Source organism: Bombus huntii, chromosome 16, assembly GCF_024542735.1.
Source record: "Bombus huntii isolate Logan2020A chromosome 16, iyBomHunt1.1, whole genome shotgun sequence".
Taxonomy (NCBI): Eukaryota; Metazoa; Arthropoda; class Insecta; order Hymenoptera; family Apidae; genus Bombus; species Bombus huntii.
In genome coordinates, this window is record NC_066253.1 from 6,948,292 (window position 1) to 6,971,774 (window position 23,483).

The 23,483-nt window shown below is 32.3% G+C and overlaps 1 protein-coding gene and 1 long non-coding RNA gene across 4 annotated transcripts; one reads left to right on the forward strand and one right to left on the reverse strand.

The window, feature by feature from the left end:
• Positions 1–243: 243 nt before the first annotated feature.
• On the reverse strand, positions 244–23,240 carry LOC126874254 (elongation of very long chain fatty acids protein 6). Of its 2 annotated transcripts, XM_050636046.1 has the most exons (4): positions 22,864–23,240; positions 13,420–13,709; positions 1,912–2,317; positions 244–1,626 (listed from the first exon to the last, which is right to left on the reverse strand). In XM_050636046.1, the coding sequence occupies exons 3-4, from the start codon at positions 2,235–2,237 to the stop codon at positions 1,080–1,082; spliced, it is 873 nt and encodes a 290-aa protein (XP_050492003.1). In that variant the 5' UTR covers positions 2,238–2,317; positions 13,420–13,709; positions 22,864–23,240; the 3' UTR covers positions 244–1,079. The 2 variants fall into 2 exon arrangements, with proteins under 2 accessions (XP_050492003.1, XP_050492002.1); XM_050636045.1 differs by lacking the exon at positions 13,420–13,709 and having other exon boundaries at positions 22,864–23,237.
• Positions 2,419–10,435, forward strand: LOC126874262 (uncharacterized). Of its 2 annotated transcripts, XR_007692708.1 has the most exons (3): positions 2,419–9,219; positions 9,695–9,870; positions 9,936–10,435. It is a non-coding gene; the product is annotated as an uncharacterized LOC126874262 (long non-coding RNA). The 2 variants fall into 2 exon arrangements; XR_007692707.1 differs by having other exon boundaries at positions 9,695–10,435.
• Positions 23,241–23,483: the final 243 nt, after the last annotated feature.

Genomic DNA, 23,483 nt, shown 5'->3' on the forward strand with positions numbered 1-23,483 from the left:
GCAGCACAAAATAGTCACGATAGAAAATAGTAATTATAAATCCTCTTCTTTCTTTTATTATTTTCTTTCATTTCTTAAATGGTCATCAATTGGGATTACGATTTCGGTCTTCGATTATTACCTATCGTTTTGTTTTACTATTTTCTACGAAGAATATCTTAGCTCGTTCTGGAGGTAGGCCTAATGAAATTTCACTTCTGGTTTTCTTTCTCCATGCTTTCTGACTTCTTCAAAAGTAATTCGTTTCTTTTTTTTTATCGTTATTCCGGTAGAACAAGACTTGGGAACAATTCTTTGTGTTTGTTTTCTTTTCTTTTCGAGCAATGTGAAAAAAGATTTCGGCTGTTCTTACGAAAGATCGATCACGATATATATTTTTTAATATTATCCATACTTTGCATATGCAGATAATTATATATTCTTTATGATATCTCAACATATTTATACATTTCCATAACAATAAATATGTCAAACATATTAAATGTAATAAGAATATATCAATTATTTGTTGACGAATTTCGTTCAAATCTAATATTCTTTCTTCATTATTAAATAGTTCAATATTAAATAATACATTCCTACTATGTTTTTAAATATTATGTCTCCATCCTCGTTCTACCAAATTTTGTGCTAACTTCATAAAGAAGCGTAAAGAAAAAAGTTCACCAAGAAATTTATTTTGAAATCGTCCCTAAACAAACGAAAGTTTCAAGACGTCTCTAAGGAGAAGCTCCTTCTTCTTTCATTAATTCTATAATAACGCGTTTAACGCGTGAGACGCGTTAAACAAGTTATCATGAAATTTATTACTAAATTCACTGTGCAACATTTAATATTATTGTAAAATTCAATGTGCTATATTTTCAAGTAATTTCCACCCCACCTCTCACCACTTTCACTCTACTGCAACCAGTTTTTACGACTTTGAATTAACAAAGACTCCTAAAAAAAATTTTCAAGGGCCATTTCTTGAAATGCATTTCCATAACGCCTTTGAAAGAAATCTTATTGAAAAGCGTTTTCAAGGAATGTTCCTGGAAAGGGTCTATAGAAAAAGTTTTCAAAAATTGTAGTGTGCATTAATTAACCTTGAGCTTGTCATACTCCATTGTTCCATTAGCGTAAACCTTCTTCCCTACTTTGTTATTAGATTTAGATAGATAACTCTTCTGGAAAAATTTAGCGAAGAGTACGAAATAGCTGAAGTACATGAGCAGACTAAGTTTGACGTTGACACGCGTAATGTGGCAATCGATTTGGCCACTTTCCAGGTACTGGTGAGCCGAAATATTTATAAGGCAACCAATAACCATTTGTGCTAATTGTAGCGTAGTGATCAGCATGGCGATCCCCTTTGGTGGTCTATATCGCATTGCTTTCAAAGCGTAATATGTATACATTATGGAGTGAACAAAGTAATTCATTACGACAAACCACCTGGCTGATGCTGTGTATTCCGAATATGAGAACCACGAGTAGAGAAGAACCGTTATATGATGATACCAATGTAAAAAGATTAGTGGCTGTTTTCGTAGCACGATGAAGATTGTGTCGCCAAGTTCTGGAAGCTTCGACAAGACAAACATCCACGTCCAGAAACCGGACACACAGTCTTGTTCAATGAAGCTGGAAAGAAAATATGCAAGCATTAGATCAAACTGTCCGGCTTTGAAATTTTTCAAATATTCGTATGTCGGGGGTGTCGAGACCGCGGTACATTTTCATACACATTCAATACATTTCATATACATTAAATATATATAAATATACATTCAAGCATTGAATTCTACGCTTGAGTAAGACTTTTAAAATATCAAATATAAGAAATGGTTCCATGACAATATCTAACTAATAAGTAATATTCAAACTATTATGAATATTTTACAGAATAAGATAGAGAAGTGAAATCACCTTGGTATGCAAACACTATGGTAAAACCCATAATGCCTTAACACGTGAATCAACTCTGGCGCTGTTCTAGTAAATCCAATAATAGAGAACGTTGCAAGCAGTGTGTTCCATAGTGCGAGTATGCCTCTCAGTTCAAACTTTGGTCTATTCGACATGTAATGCTGTCCTCCAAAAATTAGGATCATGTAAATGCCACAATAGTAAAAACAGTTTGTCCAATTCTTCGTCATCCATATCTTAGTATCCATATGAATGAATGTCTCTTCGAAATTGAAGACATACGAATAGTTAGGTACAGTGACCTCCATATAATCCACTTTATTCATCTTGAAGTATCCTTTTTCTATCCGCTAGCCGCAGAAGAGTTAAAGAAATTACACTTCCTCTTGCCTCCGTCGCCTATTGACTGGAACAGAGAAGAAAACAATCTTTCAGATATTTTTTTTAATCTAGAAAATTAAAATAAAAATTACAAATTTTGCAAACGATAAATTATAAATACGATACAGTAAGGTATGCTACAACGAATACGAAGAAATATCGGCTACTCCCCCCATTTTTTCATTCCGCTTTCGCTACGATGATTGAGAACTGCCACCAACCGGTAATCTTTTGAATCTCTCTTTTCCTTCCTTCTTTAGTAATATTTATTTTCAAACAAAAGAGCAACTTTGTGAAAGAGTATTTGTTACCGAATAAAGAAGTTGACAAAGAATATTTGTCAGCAAACAAAGGATAAAGGGCTTCTAAAGATATAAATGAATAAAAGCATAAATGCACAATGTGGCATGAGCATAAGAAGAAACTATGACTTGGTATGTATAATTTTCTATATAACGAATCGCGCAGCATATCTGTGCGTAACAGTAGTTATTATTATTATTACATGCCATATCAACAAGGATTATCCCGCTTCTTCAGCAATCGGACGACACATCGATATCGGCACATGTTTGTTAGTTAAATATACATATAGAGTGTTTCAGAATAGGTGATACAACCAGGCAGGAGCTTATTCTACGTAAGTCGAAACCCTTATGCAATCGCTTGTGACAACACGTGTTAAGTTCACGATGATGTCGAAAGAAGACAAAGCGTTTTTTTTTTCTTTTTTCTATTTTCTTAGAGAAGTTATTCGCAGAACTTAAGGATCGTATATACACTTTCCAGAGCATTTTGGTTCGGTTGAGATAAGGCTGAGATGAAATAAATATTTGGTCGAAGCCGCGAGAGCTACTAAGGCATTCTCAAGGTCATCTTTCCACTCTTAGTAGAAGTCAATCCCCAGGGAATCTTTTGCGAAGTTCAAACACCTACGGTGTCAGTTTTCGCAACAGGATAAATTTTGGTTGTACAGCACGTACTTCGAGTCTGATAAGATATATTACTCTGTTAATGATATAGTCGGATAATTCCTTGATAAGAATCGAAAGACTACGGTACAAAGTTTATAAAAGTTTTCGAAAGCAATAAAAAAATATTATCGATGATTAATTTAAGAATTCGAGTCTCGCGGAAGTATTGATATTTAAAAATATTCGATTTTATTTTCGAATCACCGAAAATAGACATTTTATGACAAAGTATCATTATCTAATAGATCGTGCAATATGTGAGAAGGAAACACCGAAATTAATTGGATATGCTAATATGCAATTTATAGTAAACTTAGAAGTAGAAAATATATGCAAATAGAAACAGCAGGCAAATTATAAAAACGAACGAGGAAGTATGCAAAACAATTTCGCTAGTTTGTACAAAGTGAAGTGAAAATTAAAGCAATTTGCATAGAAACAGCATACCATCGTTTAGGAAAATGTGATAGTAATTGCTATGCAGTAATAAGGTTAAGAATAACACTAGCTTGAAAACATAGTAAAAACCAACATTGTATCAAAGAAATATTATTACTTTCTTATTTATATTCATAACTCATTTATTATACGAGCTCGTAATAATAAATGATGTTTTATTGCCTTCTATATTTATCACCTATAAAAAGAGCGTGGAGTTAATAACCTAAACACTTGGCTTGTTTATTTATGCATACTGCCACAGATTATATAATCATCAACTTATTAATGATTGGTCAAATATACTGTCAATTACTTAATTGGTGAAATATTTGTTTTATAATTCATTTGTATGTAGATTTCCGTGTATGTAATTTTTATTACATACAATCTATACAATTACACTGCAAATATTAAGTTTGCAGCAATAACCATGTACAATATATTTTATTATATATGTATTATTATTAATCAATTTCAGTGGTTTAGAATTGGTTCCAATGTTAAAGTTTAATATTTGTTATGTCAATCAATTATCTATGTCTCTAATTCTGATCTAAGTAGTCCAATTTATAAATCCTCTTATTATATGATATTTCGCATTTTAGAAAATTATATGAATTTAATAAATTTATGTGATAAATTTATCATAGTAAAATTCAAATATCCAGAACTATTTCCTTTTTCATGTTATCTATACATCATACAAATAAAATAATATAAAATATAAAATTTGCACTCCCTGTGAAAACAAGTCGGAAACATAGAATATGATTTATTCGTAGAATCGTCCACTCCTGAAAAAATGGCGTTTGAAAATTTGTCAAGTACGCGTTTTATCACGCAAATTCTAAAACAATTATGCGAAAATTTAAAATACGCAAATAGAGAAGTACGTTGTATGAGCTATGACTCTTGAAAGTCCAAGAAGCGAGTGAATATGCATACATATATATTAATGCACATTATTAGATATTACTTTATTTACATATTCAAGTATTCCTTTTCAACGTCAAATAATCACTCGAATGAAGTATAGTTTCCAGTTAAATGAAATAAATCAACTGCTTATGTATAAGTATCGTAGAAAATAAAAATTCCAATAACAAATTACATTACGTTTGATACATCACTTTTTAGAAGTCAAGCTGATTAACTATTTGTTTGGTTATGGGAGGATCTATAGTAAATAATTCACTTCTAAAATTTGAATTTGTCTCTTCTCTTTGTTCCTCGAAAAATTCGATAAGACAAATCCTTCACAATTCGAAGATTGTAGCTCTTCCCTTGAGATTAGAGTTCGATATACGTACGTATGATATATTCGATTTATATATACGCACATATGATATAATTCTTATAACGAATTATGTCATACTTATATATATTTGGAAAAATTACAATCGGTACTTAAAATTGGTTTGCATTCATTATCTTTTAATTTCACGATTGTAAAAGTTTTTAATTAAAGAACAGTTCGATTATTAGGTTAAAGATCAATATTATACGTGGTACTCATTTCATATGTAAAATAATCCATAATGACATGTATTAAGCATACCGCTGTACAGTGACCTCTATTGAATTGTAATGTTATATTTATTTAGGAGTAGTGTTATTAAATTTGTTATTTGTCGTTTTTTGTAATGTATTAACATTTCCTTAATATTTGAAAAGCATTTGTACCACTCTGGACGAGTAGTGACGTTACACAGTGTCTATATAGATTTCTGTCTCTATCGTTCCATGTATTCTAGTATAACTTATTATCAGTGTTATAAAGCTTCTTATAATTATTTCAAAATTTTGCGGAACGCAAACGAAATAAGATAATTTTTTATAAAAAACCTGTCGTACAATTAAATTATGAAGAAATTCTGTACGTATTTTTAAGCTACAATAAATAGTATTTATAATGATTTAGAAGTATTGAAATACTTATAATCGACAGTGCATGTCAAAGCGCGGGCACACTAGTCTTCGAAAGTTCAACTAAAAGTCGCCAGATGTCTCGTAGGAGGCGCCAAACTTAGCGTCTACGAAATCTTTTCTATTTTCTTTATTATTATCATATGGCTTGGATGACTATTCTTCTACATTTACCAGCGCGAAAATATTGCATCAGAGTATTGGTATTATCTGCACTAATGCGATTTTCAAACAATACGAAGTTAACTTAGTACCCAGAATTCTTGCTTCTTTTGCTTTCTATAATAACGAATAATGGCGGGAATAATCGTTGCAAACTCACTTCCCAAGAAATTTAAGGGAAATTAGCTTTCAACTAGATTAGAAATTAGAATATCTGCTTCTTTTGCTTTCTTCAATAATACATAACGATTAAAAGCTAATAATGTGTTCATAGGATGCATCATCATAAATTATGTACACATCATGTATTAAAAAATGTATTGAAATACATATTTCTTTGTAAAAATAATACGTGTAAGAATATATTGCAGATATAGTACGTATTAATGAATTCTTATAATACAGCTGTATTATTTCTTTAATTATTGAAAATGCGGAAAAATGTTTTATATATAATGGTAATATTGACAAATATATCTTGCATTTTGTTATAAATTCACTGTTTCTTTTTCAATATGCCACAGTTTATACAATTTTAAAAATGCTTAATTTTTGCCTATTAAAAATAAGCTTTAACTTTTAAATTAAAAGAATTTTATACATTCTATACATCAACACAACATACATAAAGTATATTTTTTGTAGTACGCTGTAAGTTATTTGTGTAGCGTGTTATAATACTCTCAGGAATGACAAATAAAACGTTCAGAAATCGAGCGGAATTATTTACGAAACGTGGGGCTTAGAATGACTGGCGTCCGGTGTATCATATTCGATACAGATATTATGTTATTAAAGTGGTAACTTGTTAATGTTTGCTTTTTCTTATGAGTAGCTTTTTTTTAGCTTAGTTAAAGTAGCTAACAAGCAAATGAAATAACTAAAGTTTCGTAATTATATAAATTATATGAAAATAAATCATATGCAATTTTTCATTTATTTACGTATACGTATATATTACGTATATATACAATGTAGGTTCTGAACAGCAAATTGACAGTACGTGGGAGATTTTAAACAAATTTATGAGTCTAATATCTAGCAGGTTTTCCCCTCGGTGAATATACTCTAGTCTCATCATACCAAGGGGGAAATCATTAATTTACACCGATAGGTAATATCAAATAATATTTTTTTAGAACTCATTTTCGAAGTGGAAGAATTTGATACTCTATGAAAATAAAATGGCAAATCTGATAAAAAAAAAAAAAAACACTTCATTGGAAAATAAGAATATGTATTGTATATATCTTTCAGAGTATAGGTAGTAATTTGCACATGCAGAAACTCGTTAGAATTTGATTTTCTAAGTTTACAGTTATCTAAGAGCGACAGTATATTAAATCTTTAACTTTTTTTTGATGTCAATCGCAACTCTGCAGGATGAAAATTTTATTTTTCAAAGGAAGATTCTATATAAGGTTGTATATGCTAAAACTGTCAAGGTTATCTATCTTATTATTTGAAACCAGCTATTTTTTTAATTTTTAATAATCAAATGCTATAATATTCAAATTTAATATTCAAATGGCCGAAAACTAACCAACTTAAGTCTTACTATAGCGCCGATAAAATTTCAAGCGATAAATAATTCTATCGCTGTCGGTGACATCTTTAATTATAAACTGTACATAAATAAATAAATAAATATATATATATATATATATAATATAAATATTGAAAATATATATAATAATCGTCGATATAAACGTTGAAAAATTATAATACAAATTCACAAACGACGAACGACAACTCTGTATTGTTAAAGACTATGTGCTTAAAGGCTCGTTTACAATTATTATCTTAATTTATTCCGTGGTATACCTCACATAATATTTCACACCACGACCCACTTTTCCTAATCACTCTCTGCCTCCTTTCTCTTTTTTCACTGCGCTAACAGCCTTTAAACATCCAGACACACTTTTCTCGCATTTTCCATTCAAAATTTTATCCACCTCTAGAGAAAATATTCATTTTGAACGATAACCTACATCGTGACACGTAGTTCATTTTCATTTTCTTACGCAGCTCACTTATCAATACGATTATTGCTATTCCTATAATTATTACGTTTCTATAAATAATTGAATTCTTGCTTCTTTCGTGCGTCGTTCTAAATGTATATTATCTTGAAATCTGAAACTCGATATCGATACATCGGGAGTTATTTTTAGGACTATGATTTTACCGAAGAATATTTTAAGTGAAAGTTGAACGGTTCCGGCGGGACATAATTTAACGTATTATGGGTGTCTTTTTTGTCGGAGGATGCGTGGAACTCGTACAAAGGTCAAGTTCGTTTCTGTAAACGGTGCTATATTTCTCTTTACATATTTATGTGTACATATTATATTTATCGATTCTTCGGAACATTCTACGTGAAAGAGAAATTAAGGCGGAATATTTCAAAAATTAACAATTCATAAGATTTCGTAATATGTTTTAACGTAGAACGCATCGAAGAATCTATATGTGCAAGAAAGAAAACGCAATAACAACTTAAAAACTTGACATATACGCGTGTCCTCTGTGCATCCTCCTACGGAAAAATTAATCGCGTCAAATTACGTTCCCCTCGAAACCATCCAACTTTTATTTGAAACATTTCTCGACCAGTAATCGAAGTGGTTTCAATTACGCGTCAATTACACGCGTTCCAATTAGGTTTATCTATCGGCATATGAAAAAAAGTGAAAGTAACAAAATTTCTGAACTGAATCTCATCAATCTCAATGCGAACGTTGAACATTTATGTAAATGTGTTTGATAAATCGAAATATATTCTAATAAAATGAAGTTAAGGAAAATGAGTTGCTTATCATATAGAATAATTTATCGCAAAATATGTTAAATCTGTTATTAATAAGATAGATAATATATATGTATCTACATTAATGTCACACTTAATGGAATTTACGATAGCTTCGAGCTGATAGTAAAAATACTACTATTATCGTAAAGATAGTATTTTCCAAAGGACGAATTTCACTGAAAGAAGGCCTCATTTCCAAAAGAATTCGTTTTGAAAATTGGAAACAATTTGATGATCATCAATTGCCCTTGAGTAACGCTTGTTTCACTATCTATCGTTAGGAATAACGTTTCCAAATTGACGCTAATGTGGAAATAGAAAATGTCTGCCGGAGACAATTGAAAGTACGACGGGAGTCAAATGCGCTAAACCGACCAATAAAATTCGTTTTCTCCTTCTCTTTCCTCGTTGCAAGTTAACGCAATGAAATTGTATATTGCTGGAAAGTTAAAATACCGATATGCTTTACAGTTGCGAGTAACGACTCAACTATAACTTCTTTTCGATGACTATAAATTATTCTTGGGAGGCTTATCGCAATTACAAAGATAGATACGCACATTAATTGGAAACGCCACAATGCGATAGCGGCCCAAGTCTCCTCGTACGGTAAGTTCCATAACCTCACTTACAACACTCGACTCGTAAAAAGTACCAACAACTTTTTTTTCCTCTGTATGTTATTAACTCAACAACTACAAATTTTTAATAATGTCATTGTGGGCACAAATGAGCAATATATATCACTGACAAACGTGACTTCTTTCCTTGACCCGTGAATCATATCGCGAATCTCACGCGATGCCGTAGGGCAAGAGGTTAAACGATCTGGTAAGTATCATCTAGCTATTATCAACAACAAGAATGTCAACAAGTTGGGATTCTCACGCGACTCGTTCCCCTTCCATTTTTCGATCGTACGTTCACTTGACAGGCTCGGATTGTGAGATCACGATTAAACTAAGCATAGGTTCGATGAATCAGGCAAATTTCGAGTGCGAATACACGTGAACAATAGCCATTCACTAATTGGGTATAGGTTAGGAATTTATTTGAACAGTTATGGAAGGAGATATATTTACAGAAAATTGTCTCTTTTTCTTAACCCATTGTATGTAATAGCCAGCGTTGTTATAACTGGTAAAGGAACGAAAGAAGGATAGAGATATAAACCACGGTGTTGATATCCGACATGCATGAGTTACAGGACACACATATAAAAATTGATATACATTCGTATGACGTTGAAGTTCACGTAAGGTGACATCAAAAATATTATTCTTAAAAATATATGATATTTCATTCTGACATGTTTTCTCCTCCAGGTTTAGATCTTTAGAGTTTTGGCAGCTGAAGTTACAAAAAAATTGTTTACCTGTTACATAACTTGTAGCTATAAACAATTCTGGATTTCGATTAAATTAATTTAATCTATTTGCATCCAATATGCTAAGTATGCTAAATATTCATCAGATGTGGAAGATCACGTTTGACCGGTTTATCAGTTTATTGTATCCACCATTTTAAAGAATTCCACGAGAAATGATATGATTTAATTTCTTATTTCTATTCTTTTTTAAATAAATATTTTTTTCTTTTTTCCTCTGTTATAATCCACCAATCGTTCTGAACAGTAAATTTTCGATAAACTCCACGAAGAATTTGGATGTCATTTACTGCACCTATTATACTTATCTATAATAAGTACTAACTTATTATAAATAATTAGCCATGTTACCGCGCCACGCCGGAAAAATTACTGAAAATTCTCAACGCGAGAATTGATTGTAATTTTAATAAATATTTAAAAAAAAAAAAAAAATTACTGCACCTACGACCGCGCGCGCCCTCTTAAGTAGGACCGCCATGATGCAACTGTTAACTCGGCAATTAAGAACCGAGTTTATGAGAAAGCATTGAAGATTAGTTTATTTCAACATATCGCTACCGCCGTTTACGGAAAAAGTCGCCGTCCACGGGCTAATTTATGAATATTAAGAATAATTTATAATCATCGAAAAGAAATTATAGTTGAGCCGTCACTTATAATTGCAATTAAAGCAAATGCCATATCGGTATTTCAACTTTCCATCAATATACGATTTTACTGCATTAATTAAAAAAAAAAAAAAACATTCTCAATATACTATAATGTAATACGATATATATTTCTATATATATGTCGGAGATGAAAGGACAGTGAAAAATCCCAATACTCTAGTCCAGACTTTCACTATAGCTACACTTAAGATTTTTAAGGAGTTCTCCCAACATTCTAGACGGAAAGTCCCGCTGTCCTTTCATCTTCGACATATATAATAAAAGAAAATGTTTAATAGTTGTAAATGTTTGAGTACAAGCGATTTTTAGACCTTTTAGTCTACATACGTGTGACGCTGAGGGCTGTAGAAAGCAACTAGCGCGTCATATGCGTGTGACGCGTATAACGAGAAAGATAAGCTATGACTCAGACATATCGCCATTCCAATGCAATAACGACGTAACTGCGAATTTGTATTTGTAAAATACGTTACTGCTCGCGCACTAAAATCTAATGTCTCATCTTCCGACCATAAAAATTTCATAACTTTTAGGGCACGTCCCTGGTCACTACGTGGCCGTTAACAATGCCGTTATCAAAATATTCGTTGGCTATCGCATTTTGTAGCAATATCAACGTACGTAAAAACGTTATGTTCGGTGCAGGCGAGAAACTTTTTGACGCTGTTCGATAAAGTTTTTTTTTTCGAAATATTAAGTCGTTCGTTGAGCAATGTTAATCAGAAACTCGATAATTCAATACTTAAAGAAATATAAGAAATAAATAATATTTCGAACACGCTTTGAAAATTACAGACTAACTAGCATGGACCACCTGTATAGTGGAAAATATATCTCATTAGTAGTTTCAAATATAAAATTCATATTTTCCACTTTTTCTCGACAATTATTCAATTTCGAACAAATAAGCCTCTTTAATTTTAACAAACTTCGATTTTATTTGAACACATACAGTTTTACTAATAATTACCTAATGTAATGAAAATTAAGGGAGATTCGTTTGACTTTGCGAGGAAATAATTTTCATTACACTGTCAAGTACATTACATTAACTAAAAAAGAAGAATTTTCGCATGCATATAGCGAGGTACGTTTGTGAGACTCGAAACAGTGTGTCAGCACAACCGACATTCCGATTTGCAAGAAGGAAGAATGAATAATGTCAGCACAACTGACATTTCCATTGTGAACAGGTAAAATAACGTATTTTATTCAATTCGCTGTGTAGAGTTAATTCATTTATAATATAAATGGATAATTACATACTGACAAATGGGGTTATCATAATTGCATTATAATTGCGATAATCACTAAACGATTATTTATTTCGTGCACGCAACAGGAGATTCAGTTACTATAGAATTTACTCTGTTTTATAGTGAATTCTTGTATCATAGCTTTACCTTTAAATTCGATGTCAATACCTTCGAAATAATTTTACTTTTCTGCGGATTAATTAAGTCTGCGAATTAATTTGCAAGTTAATAAGTTCCGAATACATAATACATACTAATGGAAGAAAATAAGCTATAAGAATTTATAAGAAGCTATAAGTTGGGAGATTTTTCGGTCAAATATGAAGATAAAAAAGGCTGTATTGAACATAAATAAATAAATAAGATTATTTCATTTTTGTAGAATAAGAATTGCTTGATACGTAACGTAAATGAGCGATATATAATTACTTAAAATCGTGGAATTACTGTTTCTTGATCGTTATATAAAAATTACAAAAATATAAAGTATCACTAGCGAGTAATATCGTTATTAATCTATAAAACGAATCTGAATTCATTTCTTCAGAAATAAAATCTAACGAAGAAAAAAACAGAATTTACTTCGATGAAAAACATTTCATTGTTACATAAGGAACAACGTCCTGTTCTATAATAAAGATAATCATCATGATTTTTATTTCATCTTATGTAACTGTATTAAAATCGTTTCGTAATAATAATAATAATAATAATAATAATAATGAAGTAAACAGGTCAAAGAATACAAAAGAGACGAGACGAATAGATGCATAATTTTATGTTCTGTTTCTATCTGAAACGTGTCTAATGGAATTTAAAGATACTCATTGTGAAAGTAAGGACGAAAAATATTACGAATAATTGTTATCAGATAAAATAAACATAAAAAATAATTAAAAATACAGAACATGATAAAGCTGTTGCGACATGAAAATAAAAGTGCAAAACAAGATAATTTTTGCTGTAAAAATCTATCGTACGATTATACGTTATTGTTAGAAGGAAATTATTTACGTATTTATGCGTTCGAATATTAACACGAGTAAAACTATATGCTAGTACAATGGCAGTTATTAAAACCGTTCGATGACAGTGTTACCAGAAACAGGGACAAGTGTCCCTCGACGTTACTACCATTGCCACTCTACCCCTACGTCGCATGTCTCGCTCTTGCGTCTCTCCGCGTCGCGTCTATACAACGCAACGTTATTTGTACACCCGTCTCTCCTCTCCCGCCGCCATTTGCCAGCAGTCTGCATACAACTACAACGATAGATAGTTGTAGACGCGATGAGGAGAATAGAACGGTAGTGGGGGAACCTGAGGGACGAACTTGTCCCTGTTTCTAGTAACGCAGTTCGGGACAAGCAGGGCGATTCGGATAACTGAATCGTTCGGTTAATAGGAGCCCACTAACTCTCTCTTCCACTATCGTTTCTTCGTTCGTATAGGTGATAGGAGCTAATGTTCGTATAACTGAATTTATACTCACCTATTCGAATACATAGGCGGTGGAGCAATAAGTTTAACACGTTGACTGCCGCGCGTATTTTCAATGAAATCTCCTTCGGGCCACGAGTGCCGCTGTACCAAGCGTACTCTCTCTGCCAGGTACTCCCACCGATATTTTAGAGAACTTAAAATCTATACCCTAATTCGTTACAATGTCGAAAAGAGAAATGGAGAACTTATTTCTTAGTGAGTCAAATAGCAGTGAAAAAGAAGGCTTTCACGAGGATTATACAAATTCGGATAGCAGCGACGAGGAAGAAATCAGATTTCCTAGAAATGAAAATATAAATAGAATTACATCGTCTGATTCTGATTCGAATATTGATAAGCGTAATCGTAGTGATACTGAATGTAACGAAGATACTGTTGACGAGATTTTACAAGAATTGGTGATTGAGGAAGAAAGAAGAACTGATGATACCGAGGAAAGTACAATTCAATTTGATGAATGAAATGAATTTAGTGGTTGGCAGAAATCATTTCCTTTCCCCAAGATAGACGGCCTCATTAGGCAATTACCTGGCCATGTCAATCCATATGATGTGTTTGAGCTGTTCGTTGATGACGAAATAATAAACTTACTTGTATCAGAAAATTGCAACAAGGAAGGACGTAAATATTAGAAGATTTAGAGAATTATTAGCTGGAAAATTATTAGGGTTGTCTGAAAATACAAAAAATCCTTGTCTTCGACGGAGTCAGCATAATATCGCCGTTCGGAAAAATAATTCCGGAAGAAACATTCGACGCGCGTGCAAACTATGTTATGCGGATAAAAGACGTCGAACGGACGGATCAAAGACACGGGAGAATTTAAAGAAAACAACAACTTGTTATCCAAATTGTCCCGACTAAACTCAGCTTTGTATAGAATGCTTCGAATTTTTACATTCTAAATAATTTTCTTAATAAACCATTTTCGTATTACTTTTACAACAATTCAATAGTTTTATCACTTCCTGTGGAATATCTTTTCAAATACCTACGGCGATCCTTTTCGAGTAGCCAAATAAGCGTCACCCGAATACGCGGCCCTATCAGAAACTTTGCTGTCACCCGAATACGGGTGACGTGTCAGTCGACGTGCTAAGGAGAGACGTCCCATTCCTCGATCATTAACCCTTTTAGTGGCGGCCGAAAGAATTGTACCTAAGCGTATATTATAATATATTATATATTTGTTATTATACAGGGTGGTTGGTAACTGGTGGTACAAGCGGAAAGGGGGTGATTCTACGCGAAAAAAGAAGTCGAAAATAGGACACACACAAGAATAACACGTTTGTACTTAATGGAACAAAAGGATCCACCAAGATGCGAAACTTGCCACGTACCACTGGCGATCGAACGTATAATTGTCTAGTGCGGAAAATATACAGGGTGGTAATTGGTGGTACAAGCGGAAAGGGGGTGATTCTACGCGAAAAAAGAAGTCGAAAATATAGAATAAAAATTTTTCGTTGGAGGCTTTGTTTTCGAGAAAATCGACTTTGAATTTTCGCTCGGTACGCGTGCGCTTTATCGCGTCTCGTTATAACGGATCTCACTGTAGATCGTTGTCTCGATGGAAAAATTAAAAAGAAATTTTTATTCTATATTTTCGACTTCTTTTTTCGCGTAGAATCACCCCCTTTCCGCTTGTACCACCAGTTACCAACCACCCTGTATAATATATATCATAATACATAACATAACTGTACTTTACCTTTAATGTAAATTGGCAAATTTTGAGAAAAAGATTATAAAAGAAATGTAAGAATGATATTTACAAAATTCAAAACGGAACATATTATGAAATAAAGGGAGAATAAATTAATGCCAATTGCATTTCAATATTTGTTGAAAATCACACTAATAATACTTATTCAAAATCGTTAAGAAAAATGGGAAAATCAGTTCGCTTTTATAAACACAGTACTTACAAATAAGAAGAATCATGGTTCGGTCATAGTTTGATATAGAACACGTAGAGCATAAAGCATAAATACTGTATTCTCAATTATACAGGATGGTTGGTAACTGGTGGTACAAGCGGAAAGGGGGTGATTCTACGCGAAAAAAGCAGTCGAAAATATAGAATAAAAATTTTTCCTTCGAGGCTTTATTTTCGAGAAAATCGACTTTGAATTTTCGCTCGGTACGCGTCCACTTTATCGCGTCTCGTTATAACGGATCTCACTATAGATCCTTGTCTCGATGGAAAAATTAAAAAAAAATTTTGTTCTATATTTTCAACTTCTTTTTTCGCGTAGAATCACCCCCTTTCCGCTTGTACCACCAGTTATCAACCACCCTGTATGTAACAGAATTTCTAATATTAAAATACAAAACTAAATGATAATGCCATGATACGCAATAAGCGTGAGGATTACTTGCTTGAGAACAAATAAACTAGTATAACATCACTGAAATAACATTCTAACATTATTATAAACATTTATAGCTATTGAAAATGTGTAATGTTTACTTACTATTACTCGCACAAATAATTTACTTAACATCGATGATCACTAATGTATACACCGTGTAATCCTTTATTGCACAGATTACAAATTGTGCGCGATGTTCGCACAAGCCCGCCAAAACTTTTACTCTCGTCCTGTCGATGCAAGATTATTTTGTGAAACATAAGCAGATATTCTGTTCTAAACAGTCTTATCTAAAACCTGTGACTACGGTCTCAAGCAAATCTCCCGTATCGGATTTTTATCTTATGGCACTGGCGTATACACGGTCTCGGTATCAACCATCGCGGAATATAACAAAAAGTTAAAACCCATAAGCAATTTTTTCAATTTATGGAATATCTCACACAGGACTTCCGCAGAGAAATTCAACCATTTATAACGTTTTACAAATTTAGTTTAAGATAAAGTTGTCTCGCGATGCGAATAGCAAAGCGGCATCGTTGTTCGGCACTAAAAGGGTTAACAGAAGACGCATTACGATTAGTTTCACGAATGTCATTAGTTCGGATAAGCGGTACGCCGCGAACGGTTAGCGCAATAACAGAAGCTCAGCGACGAGCTGAATTCGATAAATTGCGCATTCCGACGATGTTCATTCATGGTAGATAGAGTTCGAATAAATCGAGTTCCATTGTATACGTGCAGTTTGTTTCGACAAATCGCAGTCCATCGTGTATACCATGTTTAAACGATGAATTATTTCCTACGTTATTCTCACGTTATCCAAATGCTTTCTTTATTCACTGGAAATATACGTACAATCGCGATTGCAAATTGATGCCCTCGGATACGTGAAGCACAGGAATTTCAGCATATGTTTGTGTCACATTTTTCCGAGAATGATAACGCGCGATGCATAGAATTCAATGTTTAGAAGTTAATGTTGCCTGCTTCTGACGTACGAATAAGCAAATGTTATGACTTGTATATGCGCGAACCAGTTCAATACTGTTGACAAAACAGAGGAAACATGGGAAACGAAGAAAACAACGGAGAGACACAGGGCGATTAAGATAGGATTTTACATCGGAGAAGCATAATTTGAAACGATAGCTTTTGTAGAAGTACTATTATGTTTCTTAAATGGTTGCCGTATATTCTTCTGCTGGACGAACAAAAGAGTGTATGTCAGAATTATTAACTTTGCAGAGGTGCACTTATAAAATAATCTATCTTACGTTGCGTAATATTTTACAGTTGTATTGTATAAACGCATAAGAGGTATTTTCATACATGATAATAAATAAGATATATGGAATAAGATTTATCGAACGTGTCAATTACATAATATGTACTAATATAACATACGACGATTATGAATTTAAAAAAGATCAATACTTGTAATTTTATGTGGAAAAGATGATTTAATCTGACTTGCACACGTAAATAAGTCGTAGCTAGAAATTTGTATTTCAAATGGCATTTTTACGTAGCACGTTTTCTTCTCAGACGATTACCATGTCGCTTGCATATTAACGAGCAAAGAGAGAAAATTTATCATATATGCAAAAAACTCAAACATTTCCAAGTATTATGAATTGTTACATTGAGTGAATATCAATACATGTACACAAAAAATTACACTTATTTCTCTTCATTTTAATTTATGTATTATGATCCTTTAATAGCAACTGATGCAAGGATTAATTATTTGCGAATATAAAATATTTAAATGTAAGATATAATTTGCATTTATTAATTTCCAATCAATTATTTTAATCGACAGCATTAAACGCTATATTTCAAGCGAATGGAACACAATTCCACGAACACTCGTTAAATGATCAAGCCTGTTCTAAAGTTATATAAAACCTAAAAATTCATATTGGACATCTTCAATTTTTTCTGTATTAATTAATGCAGTTTTGAAATATTCTTCTCAATATTCGTCGTATTTTTTATAAATAAAACATTAATCTATTCCTCTTTAAAATCATTTTTTCGAATATGTTGCTACTTTTCTATTGGTGTATTTTGTAACATCACTAGGAATAGAATGTTTTCGTGTTTCATTATCACCTGTTCTATACGTCTTATCTATTATTGTGTACTTATAACTTCCAATCAGTTGCATAATAACCACTCTTACTATAATTTTATTAATCGCTATTCTTATATAAATAGAAAGAATGAAGAATTCTCACTCTTCAAAAATATGATGAAATGACTAGACTGCGAATGTTCGTGTATTTATGGGAAACTCAAAAGTGCAAAAATACACATACATATACAGCACGTACTATTTAACTGGAAACGCTCAAATATTTGAAAAAATACGACACGCTTCTAAATGGATATCTTCGTTCCTCGTTATATGTTCTTATAGGTGAATTCAGATATCTTCAAAACATTAGAAATTTATGTCTTCCGCACCGGCTATCAATTATCGATATGAACTTTCAAATTCGTTACCTGATATGTTCCACCGAAACACATAAACATGTTTTTCATAATGCTACTCCTGGTACGCCATTGTCGAAACATAAGACCACAGTTTCTTAGCATTTCTATAACAGTCGGTCAATTCCGAACATTTACTTTTATCTAATTCCTTGCATCGCTCCATCAAACTTGGATGTTTTGTTTGTAAGCAGAAACGGATGGTGGCTAAAGGCACAAGAAGCTTTTGTGTTTTCAAGACGTCTATATGTCAGCTACAGTAAAAAAATGGATATATCCGTTTGAAGGTCATCGGCGCAAAGTCAAATAGATAAAAGCACAATATGCCCTCTCAATACCATACAACTTTTGTCCGAAACACTTTCCTCTATTCTTCGTTTCTTTTCAGGCATTCCAACATTTCCAATTGTACAGAACGTACTGTATTAAATATCCAATGCATAATATTTAGTGTATGTTCAGTGGTTCAGACGGGTCTTTGCTTAGGTTCTATATTTTTAACGTGTATCCATTCGTATATTTATACTTTCCAAAGACATCTGAGAGGGATACGCTACTGAATTATTCTACATATGTAGGAAAGTAAAAAAGCAAGCGAAAGGATAACCAAGGATCCGCGCATCATCGACGCGACGCATTTTGTAGTAGGGTCATTATTTCTCGAAACTAATCGAACATTTCCAAATAGTATCGGAATGAAATTTATATAAACATACGAAATTCAGAGATTACCATGGCCTTATACACGCGTTTCAACCGTTACGTTACTCGAATGATCTAATAATCAAACGCAATTGTGTACCGAAAATTCAGAGGTTAAGACTAGAGTCACACGAGCGTTGAAACAACATCCGTTGCGTGATGTCCGTTATAAGAATATATTATCGTATATATTGAAAACTGCACACTAAGAATGTACGTTACTTTTTCCTCGAAATATTTATAGTAGAACGGACGTTGGATTTTGTTGACGCATATTCTGTATTGTATACACGTGGAGAGGCTGTACGGAAGTTTACAAGACGAGTGTTATATACATATGCATTTTATAGAGAACGTTCTTCCCATGATTCACAAACATTTTTCGATTTGTTTATTCTGAACTATTGTTATTACAAGAAACTTCTTTGTTGCATATTTATACAAATAAATTATCTTACATTTTTCCGCGCGCTTCGAAGTACACATTAAAAAGAAAAAGATTTTTTATTCGAAGCTATAATGCCATTGTTGGTTATATGCATAATTAACGTGAATTTAATTATTTAAACTATAGCATCAGATAGAGATGTTGAAATATAAATTACAAGCAAATTTTAAATCTTATAAAAGAACGTTCAACGATGTACTTATGTACTTTTGCACTGTTCGCCCTTCCCCCTCCAAGAAGAACTTCTGGATCCGCCATTGTCTGCTACAAAATAACGTCCATCGCAACGATCGTATGTAACGCAGTGTAAGCATACGTGTATTCGCAAAAAACAATGTCCGTTGTGACAGACATCGTTTCAACGCCCGTGTGGTCCCAGAGACAAAAGACATCAATGCGCGCGCAGATCAGCTCATCGTTTACCGGAGTAACGGATGACCATGTTTTGGTTGAATCGACTATGGTTCAGTAGAGCTATAGCATAGTTAATGAAAATACGGATCGGATGAATTAAGAAACATCATTTACTGAAAGTGATTATTTCCTACAGCACTTTTTAGGTTTCCTAGCAGAAATTACCCCCTTTCCAGAAAGCGTAGTTTGATTAAAATGTAATTCAAAAAAGTGGGAAAATTTTGAAAGCATTTCAGGCTTCTCGTCGAAATAAAGAAAACGTAATTAACCTAGCTTTGATATAAATATAATTAACGGATGTTACAGCATTGTTACAGCAAATTCGAAACAGAAATATTAGTATAATTTAAACTAGCATAGATTGCAAGTTGGAATGAACTTAAAAGAAGGGAAGATTATGCTCGATTTAAAAATTTCAGAATTTTGATGGATAAAAGATATTCGTGGAAGGAATAAATTAACTATTAATATTCGTACAAATTTTCTTTTTCTTTTTTTATTTTTTCTGAAGCAACTAGATATATTAGACACATGTTCGAATTCCAAGGAGCATTATATTCACGCATTGCATGATGTTACATATATGTACGCATGCACGATGGAATATGTATGTATACGTATTGTACTACTATCATACATTATAGCTTTCTCTATCATTTCTTTTATTACGTTTCAAATATAGGGCAATTATACATATTGCATATGAATTGCAAAAGTGTCATAAATAGAAACAAGTCTTCCAGAAAATGCGAAAGATATTTGGAAACGTAAAAAAAAATTATTTATTCAACACATAATGCTGGCAAAAAGATAAACTCCAAGAAACGATGATCAAATATCAAATTTTTGCATGTTTTCATTCGTGCAACCTCCCCTTGACGATTTTTATGTTCTTCTAACACAAGATTGGATTATTTTCAGATACTTTTAAAATACATGTGAAATACATGGTCATCCACTAGAAACACATTAATTAACAATTTAAAGTATACAAAGAGTATTATAAACATCAGTTGCAATTATATTATCTGTCTATTCCCATGAAATGGTAATTATTAATTTCTATAATAAACGACTATCGAATTGATCCTATGCAACTCAGTTCGCATTCTGTTATTTAAGTTAACCTACATACATATGTAGATTTATTTATTTGTTTAAACCTAAGTTTATTTTTTATATTGATCGTTTACATTTTTTTTATGTACGTTACTTAATTTTCTCTAGATAGAAGTTTAAGGATTAATAGATGTATATCGGTAATTTTTAGAACGAGTAATGAACATTTATATAAGTATCTTAATACAGTACAAAGCATTCATATTAAATGTTTCACCGTGTATTTTTTAATTCTGACAAAACATTTTCTGTGAAACATGATGTACAAAACGGTCGATAACATAAATAATAAAGCTAGAAATTAATAGAGCTAATAATATAGCTATGTATGAGATACGAGACAAATTATATAGTCGATAACATAAATACTTAATAAAGCTGGAAATTAATAGAGCTAATAATATAGCTATGTATGAGATGCGAGACAAATTATATAGTTAAAGGAGTTTCAAATTTAAGAAATTTTGTAGGTCTTCATACAAAGAGAATCTAGATCAACTCATTAGCAACAGAAATAATCAAGGCGCGCAGAAGAAAGTGCAAATTACGAGGAACCGACGCCACATTAAGATTTCATAACATAAACTCAAACGTCTCCCAGATAAAAATAGTCCACGTGTCCAGCAAACTTTTATAAATTCCAAACTTTGTTAACAGAAACAAGTAATCTATATTAAGCGATTTGCACGAGTGTGTAAATAACCTACGTTTAGGAAAAAAGTAAAATTCCGATCTTTTTTTTCTGTGATACAAAAATTCGTACGATAAAATTCAATATTTAACACAACATGCGAAAAACTAGAGGGAATTTCAAAGAATTACAATTTTTTGATTAATAAAATATAAAAGGAAGAAATAATAAAAATTTGATGAAAAATTAGGGTAAAAAGAATTTTTTATACGATATGGGAATAATTCATGGATGTTACGTGTTTTAAATCTCTACTCTCGTGTCCACAGTTTCGCGCTATTCTGAGTTCAGCTTTCAGTAACTTGAATATCCATCGGTTATACGAAAAATGTTTTCCTCGAAACTAACGTGTACTAGCATAAAATTTGCAAAATGCAAAAATCTTCATTCAACAAACGCGACGTGACAAAGTCACGGCATGAAATTCTGTATCGTTACATTATCACAATGTTGGAAAAAAGTGCTATTTCCAGGATTTCCTTAGCTGTTTCCCCCCTCAAGAGTTTTCGCAGATACAATGTGTCAACACTAAATATTAATATTAATGCAAATTCTTAAATTTCAATTCCTTAAACTCTTTAAAAGTGATAAATAGAATGTTTAACTTTTAAATTAGCATTTTTCTAGATCTCATTTAAAGAAGAGATTATATTTACCATAAAAAGTGTGAAAAGAGTAAGAATTTTAAAAAAACAAGTGAAAACTATACAAAGATTGAAATTAATGACTGCAAATATAGTTCCAACAGGAATGCAATGCTATGTTGAAATACAATAAGACTTAATTACTGTAAAAACCCGAAACAACGTAGATATGAAAATTATTATACATATATTTATGTAACTAGAAAATATAAGCTAAAAGGTATTGCGAGATAAGATAAAATATCGAATGAGGTATCACGCCATCCCTACCAAAAATTTTAATACCATACAAACAAACAATCAATCAGACATATCAAGCGAAAATCAAACAGAAACATATGAAAAACAGCGAAATAAATATTTAATAAACGATATGCATCAGATTTGAACTTTCACAACTGATTTTGGATCACTGAAGTTAAAATTCAGGACGGATACTTTTGCACAGGAAGAATGACATAAGCTTCGTAGAAAAGGACAAAATTTTGGAGCGAATGGCGAAAAAATTGTAAAAAAGGTAAGAATTAAGAATACATACCATAAAGTGGGCCGAGGAAGTGATGGTTTGAGAACAAGTTGATGGAGGAAGAAGACACAAGGTGGATCACGAAGGATCGTTTATATTACTTTGTTTGTGCACACCAAAAGACAGAGACTCGCACTAATAAGCGGACAATCGCGGCTGCTTGCTTTAAGTAGGCATATTCGTTGAAGACGATGAAACAAGACTGACTTTCAGTGCTAGTAGTTTTGACACACGCTGCCGGCCTAGCGGGATTAAAATGGTAGAATACCGCAAGGCGCCATCTTTAGTAGATGGCACGCAAGCGCTGTTTTTACCACGCTTCTATTCTATATTGTCGATTGTTGGACTGAAACTTGAGAAAATTACTAGACATTGATCCTGGAAATATATATGATGGCTAGACTTTACTTTAGAAGACTAAGAATTACTGTCTCACTATTGACAATCTTGTCATTTTCAACATGTAGGATCTGAAACTGTAAGTTTTAAGATGCGGAATCTATTGACTCAAAAGTTATGAAAATATAAAATTGAGTATTTTTAGGGTATTTTCCATGTTACTTTGATGCCAGATTGGCTTCTATCCGTCAAAACGACCAATGAATGGACCGCACAGAAACACAACAATTGAT

Bases quoted from the DNA above. Each gene is read 5' to 3' on its own strand.
- LOC126874254 (XM_050636046.1), bottom strand. From the start codon at position 2,237: ATGAATAAAGTGGATTATATGGAGGTCACTGTACCTAACTATTCGTAT. The intron at 1,627-1,911 runs GTGATTTCACTT...TTTTCTTTCCAG, and splicing joins CATAGTGTTTGCATACCAAG to CTTCATTGAACAAGACTGTG.